This window comes from Stegostoma tigrinum, chromosome 27 (genome assembly GCF_030684315.1).
Source record: "Stegostoma tigrinum isolate sSteTig4 chromosome 27, sSteTig4.hap1, whole genome shotgun sequence".
NCBI lineage: Eukaryota > Metazoa > Chordata > Chondrichthyes > Orectolobiformes > Stegostomatidae > Stegostoma > Stegostoma tigrinum.
Window position 1 is genome coordinate 33675741 of NC_081380.1, and position 16241 is coordinate 33691981.

Consider the following 16241-nt stretch of genomic DNA (forward strand, 5'->3'; position numbering starts at 1 on the left):
AGCCAATCAGCATGCTTAACAGAAAGCAGATTTTGAATGATTTACATGTCTTGTTCCTTCAAAATCAATCAGTATCCTCTACCTCTTCTCACCCCACCCCTGCCATGGATTCTATGTAATGGACAGGTGTCAAACTCAAGACTTGAAACTACAACTCTCAAAACTGATGCATCTTTTCTGATGAGAGCCAGGTTTTAAAAATTAAGAAAACCAATTAGTTTGAGATAATGAATAATGCTTAGTAGGAATACAAGTACAGACTTCATTCAACCTATGAGGATAAGGAAAATGACTCTCAACAGTGAACAAATGAATCAAGTCAGTTCCCTTAGTTATTCTGATTTCCTATTGATTAACTTCCACATCATTAGAGCATATTTAGCCTTGGATTAAGTGGTCATTCAGCTTGTTCAGACTATGTGCAAATTGGTTTGCTATATTCATTTATGAAGCAACATTTCAAAAAGTGATACAATGATTGTAAAACATTTTAGGTTGTTTTAAAGATGTGGAAAAACACTATACAAATGCAAGGTATTTTCCAATAGAGAAAAAAATCAATTCACATTAATATCACAAAAAGATACAAGTCAATTCAAAACAATAGAACCAAATATTCAATTAAGGAAATATTTATTTTAGTAAATAAAAGCTGGAAGAACCATGGATGTTGTAAATCTAACAGTGGGTCACTGGCCACAGAATGTTAATTCGGATTTCTCTTCACAGATGCTGCTAGACTTGCTGAGCTTTTCCAGCAACTTCGTTTTTGCCTGTTAATTATTTTAGTAAGCGGAGTGTCAGCATGATGCTCAAGAATCCACAGACCAAGCTATCCAAAATAAACCCCACATAGCTTCAATTTCCATTTACAAACAAAAATACTGCAGATACTCAGATGTGACATGAAAACTAAAAAGGCTGCAAATACTCAGCAAGTCAAACATCTGTGGAGACAGAAACAGAGTTAATGCTTCAGGCTGATACCCTTTCCTCAGTTCTGACAAACATAAGATTTGATATTATGCACCCTCATAGGATGCATTTTGGATGGGGTAATACACGGAGGGTGGCTGGCTGAATGAGCTCATCCCCATGATACAGAAGATGGGGAGGGGTCCACAACGGCAGCTCGTCCACCATATGTAAATAAAGATTTAGGGCCCAGCTCAACGTTACACCACACTGGTTAGGAATGGCTCTCAGTGTTTATTTAACTGCTTAAAATGGTGGGAAGGAAGAGGTGGTATTATCATTAGAGAATTCCCCTTTGCACATCAGCCCCCTAGTTCCTTCTCACCTAGACTTTAAAGAACATGTATTTCCTCATCCTCCTCCTGCGTTACCAAAAATTCCCAGTCCAAAGCTCTTGGACATGCCTGTATCCGTGATCCATGGTAGATTATGTGGACCTGCAACACCCACTGTGGAGCGAACCCAACTGACAGGCAGCTCCCAAGGGGAAGACCTTCTCCCAGTGAGTTTGTTCAGCCAACCTGTAATTTTGGGTTGTGGACTGCCATTCTTAAAGGCCAGTAGCTGAGCTCTTAGTTTTTCCTTCAGCTACCGCCACCCTTCACCTCCCATTATCCTCAAGTTTCTGCTCAATAAATAACCCACTCTCTCCTAAGTTGTTGTCCGATCTGCTGAATATTTAAGCATTTTCTGTTTTTAGTTTACATTTCTACATGCCTGTCATGGGGTACATATTCTTTCCCTGAAAGGAAACAAGCCTTTTTTTAAGTTCACCAAGTTGAGGTGATGGTTACAATTAAGGTTTACACGGTGTGTACATCTGATACAGCTGGTTTTCAGCCAGCTAAATCTGCCATGAGTATTAGTAAGCTTCTTGTTGGGTGTTCCATCATGACCCTTCACCTGGGCATGAAATTGCAGCCTAATTTGAGCAGCCTGGGAAGAATCCCAACATGCAATTTCTCCATGTGGCATGCCGGGTGGGCCGGATGTTCAACAGTGCCCTGAAGTATTATAGATCTCCATCCCAGAGGTATCAAATTATCAAGCTTGCTACCATGTTCTGTCTGCACAGCCATGTTATTTTGGAGACACCTCAAACCCAAAGAGAACTTTGAAACAAAAATCAAGAGTTAAAAAACAAAATACTAAGTGATACCCTTTTTACACACTAAGTTGCATTCACTGTAATCGAGACTCAACTGTGGAAACAAAACATCATATACAATTAAATAACCACCTTTTAGAGCAAATGAAGAATTGTTCAGCAGTGCATCATTATCATAATCAATACAACTAGCTGCAGCCACATAGCAAATGCTTGTTGAACATTTCAGAGAGTTCAACTAAAGTTGCCATCGTTGCATAGCACTGCTATCTCATTAGACAGAGATGACTGGTCGATGGTTAATCAGAGGGTCACCATGACTCAGGCAAGGGGTGAGGTTGAGAAAGCGGTATCTTCAGGGTAACCTCAGCCAGTGAAGGAATTAAACCTGTGCTGCTGGTCCTCTGTGCGGGGATCTCATAAAAGTATCAGAAGTTAACTTGTGGACTTAATTTAGAGTTGTAAACTCGCTTTTGCAATACTATGAATTGATTCAAGAAGTGAATATGCAAATGAATCCCTAGCTAACTAACAGCAAGTTCAGACTAAGGTCTAGCGAGACAATGCCCATATACTTCTGAGTGTGGCATATATTTTGTTGTGAGATATTATTGCAGATGCTCGATAAAATGTTGAAAGCTTCACCTGTAATGCACTTTCTAAACATCTTTGCCATTCAAAAGCATAGCGTTCATTCTCCTGAAACAGAGACAAAAGAGATTTACTGAGTATTATCTTAAACTGAATTCAACTCCTTCTGCAAGTATCATACTAAAATAGGTGTAACTTATAATGGTCAGTACAACAAATGATTTGAGCATCTTTTACAGTACAAGTTAAAATAAAATACATATATTTTATTTGAAATATATATTACCAAGTTCCGAGGTCATATATACGGCTGGTAACAGAAATAATCACCTCAAGATAATCAAGTTAAGTTCATAAAAAACAAAATTAACATTCTGAAACAAAATATTCCCACAACACAGCACATATTCAATCATGATTTGGAGCTATCTCTTTATTCCTTCAGTGTTATTGGATCAAAATCCTAGAACTCCTTTTTGATTGGGCTTTGGGCATCTCTACACCACAAAGGCCAAAATGGATCCAGCTTCCCTAGGACAACCGGGGATGGATGATAAGTGCTAGGCTAGCCAGTGACACCCACATCCCATAAATTAATTTAAAAGTACTTAGTTTAAACTTTAGATCTGGGAAAAAATAAACTGTCAAAGTCTTCTTACATTCCAGGTAAACTCTCAAGAAATCTAGCTTGCAAAACCTTTTCCACAGGCTGTGAAACTGTGCTACACAAAATGTTATTGAGTAAATGCATCTTTATTTTGAAAGATGAATATAATTTGTGAGTAAACTAGTGACTACTACCCTCTTAATTTGCACGTAAGTTAATTTCACAATGTCATTTGTTTCTTGATATGAAACTCAGAACATGCCTTGCAAATACGTTGCTCCTGTTCTTTAACTCTATGTAATTTTCCCTGCAGAACAAAACCTGAAATCAGGCACAGAGATTCTGAAGCTAGAAACTGAGCACAGTCAGCTTTACATCTTCAGCTCTTCTCGTAACAATGTGCAATTGTTTTTGGAACAATTTTTACCTCCACTTCTCCAGTTAGGTCCTTATACTTGTCCCTGATGACTGGTAGTGGCGCTGGCTTTTCATTCAGAGTATTTGATCTGTCCCTGAAAGGCTGTTCTGAAGCTGGTACTGCATGGGTTACTTCTTTATCCCCAAGACTTAGACTCCTTTTATGAGATCCTGCAAGGGTGGTGTTAAAATCCAGTGTTAAATAAATCACTTCATTTCAGACAAAAACATAGAGTGTGTTACACCAACATATCACAAAATTGTAACCATGGAAAAGACCACTTCTCACAATAGAAGGTTCAATGACTATTTTATTACAAGTTCCTCCCTCCTCAGCAGGAAAGGTTTGTTATCATCCAGTAGAGTCTGACTGGTGTGAGGTACAAAATGGTGATGGTTACCTGCTAATCAATAAACAACTGGGTAGGAAAGGGGGTCTGAGGTTACAGTGGTAAAGTCTCAACCTCTGAGCCAGAAAACCCAGGTTCAAGTCCCACCTGCTCTGGAATTGCATAATAGACTGGATGGGTTGATTGCCAAATATAAAAACAGGAGGGAGGGAAAAAAAGGGTAAGAATTGAATCTAGACATACACTACAGTTTTGTCATTTGCAATTTGAAATAAACTTTGAGTGCTTTTGTGGTGCACTGGTGGCGTCCCTATCTCTGAGCCCTGCAGCTTGTGTTCAAGTCCCACCTGTTTCAGAACATCCCTGAACAGGCCAATTTGAAAATTACTAAAAAAAAAACTAGCTTTAAAACTGGATGCCTGGACCCTAACCAACCTTTCAACAACTGGTGTTTAACAAGGTTCAGCATTTAATGGCATTTTAATAATTCAGCATTAATGTCTATATCATCACAATTAAGCAACATGGAATTTAAAAACCTACCAGTTAATTTGAGATTACAACACAACAGCTGTACTGCAATGCAGATTAAGATTTTCCTGAGATTTCAGCCACCATTTGACTATTTATCTCTTCCGAAGGTACTAATATTTTGCACAGACCAACCTATTCACTTAGCTGTGTCAAAAATCTGAAGAGCAAGACTTCTCTTTAGAGAAATTTAGAAGACAAAAACATTTTATTTGAGGAATGGCTTTTACTGAAAATTTTAAAACTGTCATTGGAAATATATTAAAAAAATGTTGGATTTCAATAGACTGTTGAGATTTGCGATGAATATAGAATGTTAACGAGTTTTGAGAAGATTTGTAGCTCAGGTTGAGGTTCTGGATGTGAGATTGCTTGCTGAGTTGGAAGGTTAGTTTTCAGACGTTTCGTCACCATTCTAGGTAACATCATCAGTGAGCCTCCGATGAAGCACTGGTGTTATGTCCCGCTTTCTATTTATCTGTTTAGGTTTCCTTGGGTTGGTGATGTCAATTCCTGTTCTTCTTCTCAGCGGGTGGCAGATTGGCTCCAAATCAATGTGTTTGTTGATGGAGTTCCGGTTGGAATGCCATGCTTCTAGGAGTTCTCGTGCATGTCTCTGTTTGGCTTGTCCTAGGATGGATGTGTTGTCCCAATCAAAGTGGTGTCCTTCCTTATCTGTATGTAAGGATACGAGCGATAGTGGGTCATGTTGTTTTGTGGCTCGTTGATGTTCATGTATTCTGGTGGCTAGCTTTCTGCCTGTTTGTCCAATGTAGTGTTTGTCACAGTTCTTGCAAGGTATTTTGTAGATGACGTTCGTTTTGCTTGTTGTCCGTATAGGGTCTTTTAAGTTCATTAGCTGCTGTTTTAGTGTGTTGGGGGTTTGTGGACTACCCTGATGCCAAGAGGTCCGAGACTTGTTCAAGTCTCTGCATTACTGCCTCTGCTAAGAACCCTGATCTCGGAGATCCCACGGGTGTACCGTTGGTTTGTCTGTAGGTTTTGTTATTGAAAGTGAAGTGGGTGGTGAGGCATAGGTCCACTAGCTTGATGATGTTGTCCTTTGATGTTGAACAAACAGCTCTGCCAATCATCCAACCCAAACTTTGGGTCCGCTACGGGGATGGCACCTTTGTCATCACTAAACAAAACAAATTAGAGGAAACCTTCAAGACCATCAATAATACCCTTACTGGCATAACATTCACAAAAGAGGAGGAAAAGAACAACAAACTGCCATTCCTAGATGTCACAGTAGAGCGAACAGCCAATGGGGAACTTCAAACCAGCGTCTACAGGAAAACAACACATACGGACCAAATACTGAACTACAGGAGCAACCATCCCAACACCCACAAACGAAGCTGCATTAGAACATTATTCCAACGAGCCACCACACACTGCAGCACAGAGGAACTACGCAGAGCAGAAGAAAATCACCAATACAGCATATTCAAAAAGAATGGGTACCCTATGAACACAGTGCGCCGATTTCTCAGCAATAAACCCAAACAAACAGACAAAACGGGCCCAGAAACCATAACCACTCTCCCCTACATCAAAGACATTTCCAAAATGACTGCCAGACTACTCGGACCTCTTGGCATCAGGGTAGCCCACAAACCCACCAACACACTAAAACAGCAGCTAATGAACTTAAAAGACCCTATACGGACAACAAGCAAAACGAACGTCATCTACAAAATACCTTGCAAGAACTGTGACAAACACTACATTGGACAAACAGGCAGAAAGCTAGCCACCAGAATACATGAACATCAACGAGCCACAAAACAACATGACCCACTATCGCTCGTATCCTTACATACAGATGAAGAAGGACACCACTTTGATTGGGACAACACATCCATCCTAGGACAAGCCAAACAGAGACACGCACGAGAATTCCTAGAAGCATGGCATTCCAACCGGAACTCCATCAACTAACACATTGATTTGGAGCCAATCTGCCACCCGCTGAGAAGAAGGACAGGAAATGACATCACAAACGCAGGAAATGACATCACCAACCCAAGGAAACCTAAACAGATAAATAGAAAGCGGGACATAACACCAGCGCTTCATCAGAGGCTCACTGATGATGTTACCTGGAATGGTGACAAAACGTCTGAAAACTAACCTTCCAGCTCAGCGAGCAAACTCACATCCAGAATATAGAGTGTTTTAGCTACAACACAAGACAAAAAACTTTAACTGAACTGGACAGATCAATGATTCCTCTGTCTTCAGTTGAAGCATTAATACTTGCAATCTCACTGGAGCATCAAATGGAGCTTCCAAACCTGTATACAGGGAATGAATCCCATACAGTGGTAGGTGAAGTAATCAAATCTGCCATGATCTTACTGAAAGATAGTGCTGGTTTGAGGAGCTGAGGCCCACTTCTGCTCCTTATTCATACGTCTGCAACCCCTCCAGCACAATCTCCATTCCCATAATATTTCCCATCAACAATCTGTCCTCTGTATACTTCAGTTCATCAAAAACTCTGTTGCTCATTTTGGATACCATATTCAAGTTTGGCTGATATTGCACCCATGTCCTTACTGACTTACATTCTAATTCTATTCACAAAGAGCAAAGTGAGAAAAGTAACTATTGTTTTTAAATTTGCTTTTGGTTATTATAAAGATAACCATTTTCACTGTAACCCCCAAATATTGTTTCAGTAACAATGGCTAATTGCAATAGCCAACCTTGAGGCTAAGCAATCAAGAGTGGTAATATAACAATAAACGCAGAGTACATGCTGTCCATACATACCTTGCACTGAAAGGTCAAAGGTTTCCATCTCACTCTTGATCATTTCCTCACTGGACTTCACCTTGCCCTGGGAACTAGCCACAAGAAAATCAAATTTACTAATTTTAGGCTTTTCGCTTTGGAATTCTCCAAATTCATCAAAGACTTCAGCTTTTGTCCCCTCAGAAGATACCCCATTTGTGACTGAGACTGCAGTCCTTTGCTCTGCTTCATCCAGGTTTGATTCATTAGGCTTAGTTATTTGTCCCTCCCTGGATGAAGTAACTGCAAAGTCCCCCAAATCACTGCCGCCTCCTTTTTTCTCTTCAGTCTGTTCTGCAGAATCTTTGAGGTCTCCAAAAGCATCAAAGTTGTGCTGTGAACTTGCATCATCAGCTGAGAATGTTGTTACCGTGGAGACAGTTGTCATAGTGATGTTCTCGGAGCTACCGAAAGAGGTCTCTTTCTTCTGAAGCACTGAGGTGGAGGACAAGGAGCTGCCTTCAGAGTTGAGCAAGAACGGCGGCTGCTTCTTCATCTGGGCGCCAAAATCATCCTTCTCAGACCAATCATAACTGGTTAGACTGCTCACTGCAGAACCATTACTGAAGTTACCAAAGGGGTCAAATTTAAAGTCATCCATATCTGAAAGAAACAGTGAATTAGGATCATTGACTTTGAACCTTGAATTTTAAAGTAAGGCTTTAATTTAAAAGTGACATTAAAAGTAATGAACTGTACAGCAAAATAAACTAGAAAGACTAAAACTGATCAGCGGCAACACTCTCTTACTGATTATTTGCATTGTAACAGATTAATTCATTTCAAATAGCATGTAAAGCCACCGGCATAGTCATTTTTGGTTTCGGAAGCATCGCAGATATCTGCACTGAGAAATTAAAATAAAATGTCAAAATCAATTAGGATGTGTGTTATGGCTGAGGCACAGTTCCAACATTTATTTTTCAGCTAATCTAGCAGGCAAATCCTTTCGCATTAGACTCATTTGTCTTGTTCAGATAAATGCCACTTCTCTTTTAAGTTGCTCCAGGCCTAAACTGCAATCTATGTTAAAGATTGTGGTGTTCCAAACTGACATTCGAATGGATCTGGCAGTCAACTTTAGTTCTGTAAAACTGAAGAATGCCGCTAGTTGTAGCCAGCATGTATTGCCCTTACTTTCACAACCATTGTTCTCATAACAAGACAAGCATGGCTTGTTAACTTTTAGGAATGCTGCCCATACCTTGGACCATGACAGTATGAAACAAAAAGCCAAAGTATAAGATCGACAAAATATACCATTTTGTCAAGTTGAGAAGGAATTTACTTTTCTAAATGGTCAAATTCTGACAATGTTAGACTCTTTTTATTGCATTTAATCAAAGATCATAATTAGCTAGATGTGACTGAACAGTGGAGCTCATGAATTCTTTAGCATAGAGTAGCAAGCAATATTTACAGAATTAATGTCTGATCCTGACAGGCTGAGGATAAAGGCAAGAACCAGTGGCTCCATTCAGAAAGGAAATGCCCATCTTTCCATCTCCAATCAGTCAGCTGGAGTGTGAATAAGAAAGGTCTCTGAGCAGATCATCTGATAAATTTCATTGCATGAATTTTTTTTTGCGGTTTTGTTTCTAAGATTATCAATGCGATATCCAGACTCTCATATCAAAGGAAATTATCGAAAATCTACCTTTTATGAAAAAACTGCCAATGATTCAATTTCTTAGATGTCAGACGTGATTTCATGGTGTCTTTGATGGTACTGAGATTAGCCTGAAAATAATTGCAACATGCTGCCGGAGAGCAGCTTGATGAGATCTGAACTGAAATCTGCCCCAAATAAGATGATTGCCAACAGTGATGGTCAAAATAAATCACTGACAGCTGCAGTGAAACCAAAATTACCACTCCATAGGTAAACAATGACTATTACTGTTAACAGCTTAAAATTACACAGTTTTGAACACATTAATTGAAAATACATCTTGTTTCAATTGCACCTGTAGAACCCTCATTGTCAACATTTAAAATGAGTGCTCATCTCAAGACGCATCAGTAATTATCACATTCATTTATCATGAGATATAAACAATTCAAGTATCAAAAAGCTGTACACAAGTCTTCAAAGGTAAGCATAAGCTGGATTCAGATATGACTAATATTATTCCCTAGTTTAAATCTGTTTTTGGATCTTTATTGTGTCTTAATTTCTTCAATTTTATCAATTATTTAAAAAAAATGTTTCTCTCTGCACAAACATTTCAAGTAACCATAAATAAATACCTGGAAGTACTTTTGAATAAACCAGTGATATGGCTTGCCTTTAAACAGATGCCTTTCTGCATGGAACATCAAGTTTTGGCAGAATAGCTGGCTTATCAAAGTAAATTCCTCTGGCTATCAGCTACCGTCCATATTGTTTCAAGACTGAAGGCTTTGAACATAGTTGATGCATTATTTTGATATTTGATATTAGAGAAAGCAAGTTGGACACCTGGTCAGCAGTGCAGAAGGTGAATTATTGAACTTGCTGATGTCAGGGTTTCCTTCTTGGTTAGGATTTGACAATACGTGGTGGAGAACTGTATTGATCAATTCAGTAGCATAACATTTAATGAGAAATTAACAGAAGTATGTCAATGGGAAAGAAAGAGAATATATTAATTGGTAGTTTAATCTTCCACAACAACAGTCCCAACTGAATCTCAAAGCGACGAAACAATGATGGCCAGATATAACCTCTTTCCACCAACCTCTCCAAATTCCTTATTCTTCAGGATGTAGGAGCAATTGCAACATCAGACAGCAATAATTATCACTGGTGAAACACAAAATAAACCTTCCTGATTGATGTACAATCTTGGTGAGACTGCATTTAGAGTACTGTGTTCAGTTCTGGTCTTGTTGCCTAAGGTAGCTTATACCTTTTATAGAGTGTGCAGAGTGGAGACTCACCTGAACAACTACTGGGACGGGGGACTGAACGGTGAGAAGATATGGAGGAGACTGTATTCTCGACAGTTCAGACAAATGACAGGCTCCCTCATTGAAATATGCAAAATTCTTAAAGGATACATGCAGAAAGAGCGTTTCCTCTGGCTTGAGCAGGGGCAAGGTCTAGAACGAGAGGACACAGTCTCAGAATTGGGCAAGTCACTTAGGACTCAAATGCGGTGAAATATTTTCTTCAGCAGCTGGGAAATCTTAGAACTCTCTACCTTAGACAGCTGTGAAAGCTCAGTCATTGAATTTGTCCATGAAGCAGGTCAATAGATTTCAACAAACTAACAACAGCAAGGGATATGGGGACAGTGTATAAGAATAGCACTGAAGTAGATATCAGCCATGACCTACAATAGCAGAGCAGGCTCCACGGGATGAATGGCCTATTCCTGCTCCTATGTTCAGTAAGTACAACCCAGCTGCTAATTGTCAAGGATGTGTGTAACAGTCTTTATTGAGTAAAATAGCATGTATTTGATATTGTGAAAGTCACCTGCAGAACCCAATCACTGTCTGCACCTCAAATTAGAAACAGGGAGATCACTTTTAAGCCAGGCAGATAGAATTGCTTTATCACGAACTTGATTATAACTCATTCAGCATGCTAAATCCAATCAAAAAAATGATATTTTCTCCATTACACACTCAAATTTATACCTCTTAATAATAGAAGAACTTGAATAATTACTGTTCTACATTAAAAAAAAATTATGGGGACGTCTCTTGGACCAGGTACTTAATATTAAAATTAGTAAGATGATCAAGTCTCATGGCCCCAGCATTACAGATTTGAACTGAATGCTATAACGTGCTCAAAGTAAACTGAGGAACACCCAGATTTGTCCTTCTCTGTGGGACACTTGGCAGCACTTCCTTTCAAGCATAGTGCAGAGATCAAGATGTCAATGCCAATGCAAAGTAGTAAGCCATCTTTAAAGCATGCACTAAACTAGGAAGGCTGCTGGGAATATCTTAGGATGCCAAGGTTATCTTTATGTTACTCCATGTGGGGTAAAGAAAAAGCTGAGGTGTTGATAACTAGTCTTCGATGTTGCCAAACTCTGAGATAATTTGGAAAGATATAGGAAAATCTTAAATACATTAGAAGATAAATTATAATCAAAATACAAAATATGCATTTAACAAATGGTTATATAGCACGTGTAAAATAATGCTTGGCTTCAAGTTTAATAGGCACCCAGCTGGCAAAATAAATAACAACATCGAAATGATATTTTCTGCCAAGAAACTTTCTCTCATGAGAATGTTAAAAGCATGATCACTCCAAAGTCAGGACACAAACATCTAACTAGCTATCAGAGCTTCCTGATGCAATTTCTAACCCATTTATTTTAAATAGACATATTAATAATATATACATTATGTAAAGTATCACATATATTTCCTGCCCATCATATTTTAATGAAATTATCATTAGAACATGGGATAGCTACTAAATCACTAAGAAATGCCTGAGAGTTGTCGGCAACAAATATTTGACCAAGATGCTTGCCTGTCATTTTATTTGACTGTAATGTTGTGGTGAGTTGTTAATGTAGTTATTTTATCTGTCAAAACCATATGGCACTATGGATCAACCAGATCACTGGAAATGCATTTTCAGTTGTTTTTTCGTCTGTTTGACAGTTCCCGCTCAATCTCAGATTGTTTTCATACTGCTTATGCTGTGTTCCCTGATAGGCAAACACTTTCTGCTCCATGCTCTGCCTCTGCTACCTTCTACTGTTGTCCACCTTAAATACTCCATTTCTGCTGCCCCCATTGTGGTGGTTATTTAGGCTTACAGCTTTACAAGGGGCCCATTCTCAGTGTTATGGCCTCGTCTTGTACTCTCTCTACTCTCCATTGCAAACTGTGCTTGCTGTATTCTGCCTAGCTTAATGCCCAAATCTAATTGCTCTCTTTGGTTTGAAAGCACACCCTGCAGCAGCAGCACTCAGCTTTCTAATGCCTGAAGTTTGGTTACTGCCTTCCCCTCACTTCCAGTTCCATGCTAATGACCAATTCCTCCAATCCTTCTGAACCAGAACAGCTGAAACGAACACTCTTTTCTTGATGAGTCTGGGTACCAGCCCTTCATCTTATCCTATACTGCATCACCCCTACATTTTGGCTTGGTCAAAGAATGGCTTTTGAATCAACTAAACTATAGAAAAGCTCTGGTGACTGATAGGCGTAATCTACAGATTGCTCTCCTCCTTCTTGGATTCCAGTTCCCTTGCTCAAACCCAAATGGCACATTCACACTCACTTGTGCAATACTGCAGTTCTGGACTGGTTTTGATCCCATGCTTCCATCTACATGGATCTACGAACCACTTCCAAAGTGTTATCACCCTTTTGCCTCATCATTTCACTTTTAAAAATCAATGCCAAATTTCACAAAGAAGAGCACAATTACAAGATGTTACAGAATATCAGACAGATAACCAAATGCATGGTCAAAAATGAAAGCTTCAGGGAGACAACTAGCAATGAAAATTATTAGAAGCACAAGCTGACTTAAACCAATGTGCTGGGTGGCACGCAATGTATAAGATGTGGAAAGAAGTGGGGGTGAGGTTGACATCAGGGAGACAGAAAGTGGAATGAAAGATGTCCTTTCTGTTCCTTTCTTGATGACAACGACAAAAATCAATGAAAACCAGAGAAATACAGAGGCAGAGAGAGAAAAATGACAAGTCAAGCAAAAGGAGGAAACACTAGAGAATGGATCACGAATGCAGGTACAGAAGATTTGTCAACAACCACTGTCATGGCAGATCAACAGGTTAACCCAAAATTACAATGTTTAAAATACATTTGGATAAGTACATGAAAAGAAAAGGTTTGGAGGGATAGGGGCCAGGACTAGGCAGGTGAGACTAGTTTAGTTTGAGATTATGATCAGCACGCACTGGTTGGGCCAAATGGTCCGTTCCTGTGCTGTACAACTCTATGATTATCACACCAAAGGGAACTAACAATAATGGGACAGTTGTTGAAATAAAACATCAGTGAGGGATATAAATTCCAGCTGAAAGAATCTTCTTTACGGCAAAGATGGTGTGCAAGATATTTTGTTAATTAAAGCGTTTTAGTCTGATAATGACCAAACAACGCTGGGAACCTATCACAAAATTATTATTATTTTAAAATGTGGGTTTTACATGTCCCAGTGCATCACATGTCCACTCGAATTAAATTACTTTTGCACCTGCATGATTTTGAATAAATAGGACACGCACTACTTTCTGTGGGCATTTTTAGATCGGGCAAGTCAACATGACATTACACCATCAAATATTCCAAGATCAACGTTTATTAGCAAGATGCCACTTCAGGAAAAAATGTCAGAAAATTCTATATGCAGTACTCATACATTACAGAGAGTTACAGCTATTTAAAATACAGATTAGGATTTACATGCAAATAGAGCAAAGTACAGGAAGAAAAGTTTAAGAAAGCAGATTCAAATAGAAAGTCCTTTGAAGAATTAAGCATTTTTATACAAGAGAGTGCACATCAATACAAAAAGCAGTTAGATAAATTTGTTAGAATGCAGCTGAATCTTGTTAAAGGTATTACCAAATATTGACTTCAGGCATACATTGTTATAAACCAGACTTTGATCAGAAATTCTACATACATAGTGTAAAGTGGAATTTTATGTTTGCATCAGGTATTCTTTCATTTGGCTCAACTGTATAGGATTAAATCATCTGCAAATCTGATTTAAGACAGAGGTTTTCTAGAACTTTTGGTTAGACAAAGAAGTTGGACATGAAACCAAGAAATGTGATCAAAATGAATTTAAATCCCACTTTCAGCACAGTTAAGTTAATTTTATACCTGTTTAGAATAGACCAGTTTAAAATTTAATTTTATTAGATACTAGTAGAATTCTTTCTAAAACAAAGTCTCACTAAAATAGAATTTTTATTTGGAGGAAAACAAATTACTGCTCAGGATTCAATGGATGATTGTCTCGTGATGTATTTTGGTGCTAACATATCTAAACCTTTGTTGTTAATTTTGACCTTAAGAGAGTTTGAATGTAAAACACAGGCAGAACACAGTGAACCGTTGCAAAAAAAATGAACAGCGTCAGTCTAAACATGTTACAAGACAAGCTAAATAAGTGGCATTTTTCATGCTAAAAGCAAGTTGAGACCGAATTGCACAACGTGCCAACAGGAGTCCAAGAATCAGATTAAAGCTAATTCACTTAGGTCTTGGTCTATACTATGTCTCCAAGTTGTTTGCTTAGAAGTACAAGGCTGTACACTGAAAATCATACGGGTATGTTACATTCAACATCTCATCAAATTAGAGATGCCTCTGAAATGAATATTAAAAATAAAATAAAGGGAGCCATAAATAAATGCAGGTATCTCATTTTACTCATATCATAACATTTACTTTTAGTCCCATGAGAGCACCTTCAGTTTGTGCCCTCCAAATGACGAAAATATGGTTTAGCCTGCTTACTGTTAACAATGTTTGCCTAGATTCCTATCCCGGAAAACTTGAGACCCCTTATATAGTGTTCATCCTTACTGCAGGTACCAAGCCCCATGACTGCTGGCAATTCTCTCTCTCCTGCACTTTGCTGCTGTTGTCACTCATACTTCAGTTTGTTTTGAAATAACTGACGGATTCTGCTTGACTGGTCTCAATCTAATCCACCAGGAACAGAATTTTAAATGTTTTTCACATGGTGGGCCTTTTTAATTTTACACCTTATTCACATTTTGTTAATCTTTAGGATCTGAAATGTAGCTTTTAACTGAAACCTGAAGTCAGATCAAAATCAAATGCTGCTGTTTCAAGTCATTCAGGCATTGTGGCTACGTAAACAAGAATTTTTAAAATTCACATTTAACCAATCCACAATTGAATGTCATATTAGTAATCACAGTCAAAGTGGTGTGTAAACTCAGTACATGTGGTGAGTATTATGAGATTTACTTTCACAATATTTCTTAATGAACTGAAGTAAATATGTTATATATCAAGTAGTGCGTGTTCTATTTTTATTACTGTCAAACACAAAAACAATGGATTATACAGGGTGTCTTTCTTCTCAGAAATGTTTTGATTTTAAGGCTCATGATTATTTTGTGTTGTGTCAAGAAACAAACTCCTTTATTCAAGCAAGCATAAACCAACATAAGTCACTATAATAGTTATTAGATCATTCTTGTATGGGAACTGGTTTTCAAAAAGCAGCACTTCCACAAAACTGCAATTCCTGGGTCTAATAGTCCTTTGGTTATAAACTTTTCACTGTTCCAATTTAAAACGTCTTTAAATAAAAGCCCTCAGTATAGCCTGGTAGTCTCACAAATTACAGCATCTGATTTCTCTTCCATTATTAATACAACTGTATGAAAAAAAATGTTTTGCTTGGAGTTATTTTACCAAATGTCAGCATGGTTAATGCACCAACCATTGGTTCCATGCTTCAATTGATGACACTTCAAATGTTATCCACTATTAGTATTTCCTTCAGTTGAACTTTTAAAATGTTACTTGTGTGAACCAGATAATCCTCACGTATTAAATATTTTACAATGCGTATTATCTCAGTTTTAATGTTGCTGTTCACAGTAGGCTAAAGGTGGTACTGATTTTCATAAATGATGCCATGATACTATATGGAAAGGCATCATTCGGCTGCTAAAGCATAATGAGTCTTAAAGTGTCTCTAAGGTCACAAGGGGCAATTTCTGCATCTTCTGGATCAATTAGTGAAGATACACAGATAAGTTACTAATCCAACCAGACTTCCTTTAAATTTCTTTTCTTTAAAAGCATAATACCAAATCAAATCAAAGCTATTTTCTGTTGACATCTCTACAAAGGAGTAAATTTCTTCACTTTA

The 16241-nt window shown here is 38.2% G+C and overlaps 1 protein-coding gene across 7 annotated transcripts in view; it reads right to left on the reverse strand.

The window, feature by feature from the left end:
* synrg (synergin, gamma) overlaps window positions 1–16241 on the reverse strand; it is a 108392-nt gene that overhangs the window by 34543 nt on the left and 57608 nt on the right. For all 7 annotated transcript variants that reach the window (XM_059655271.1, XM_059655269.1, XM_048557106.2 and 4 more), the window contains 3 exons: window positions 7364–7987; window positions 3709–3869; window positions 2729–2782 (listed from right to left, as the gene is read on the reverse strand). In XM_059655271.1, coding sequence (XP_059511254.1) covers window positions 2729–2782; window positions 3709–3869; window positions 7364–7987 — 839 coding nt within the window. The remainder of the gene's footprint in view (window positions 1–2728; window positions 2783–3708; window positions 3870–7363; window positions 7988–16241) is intronic.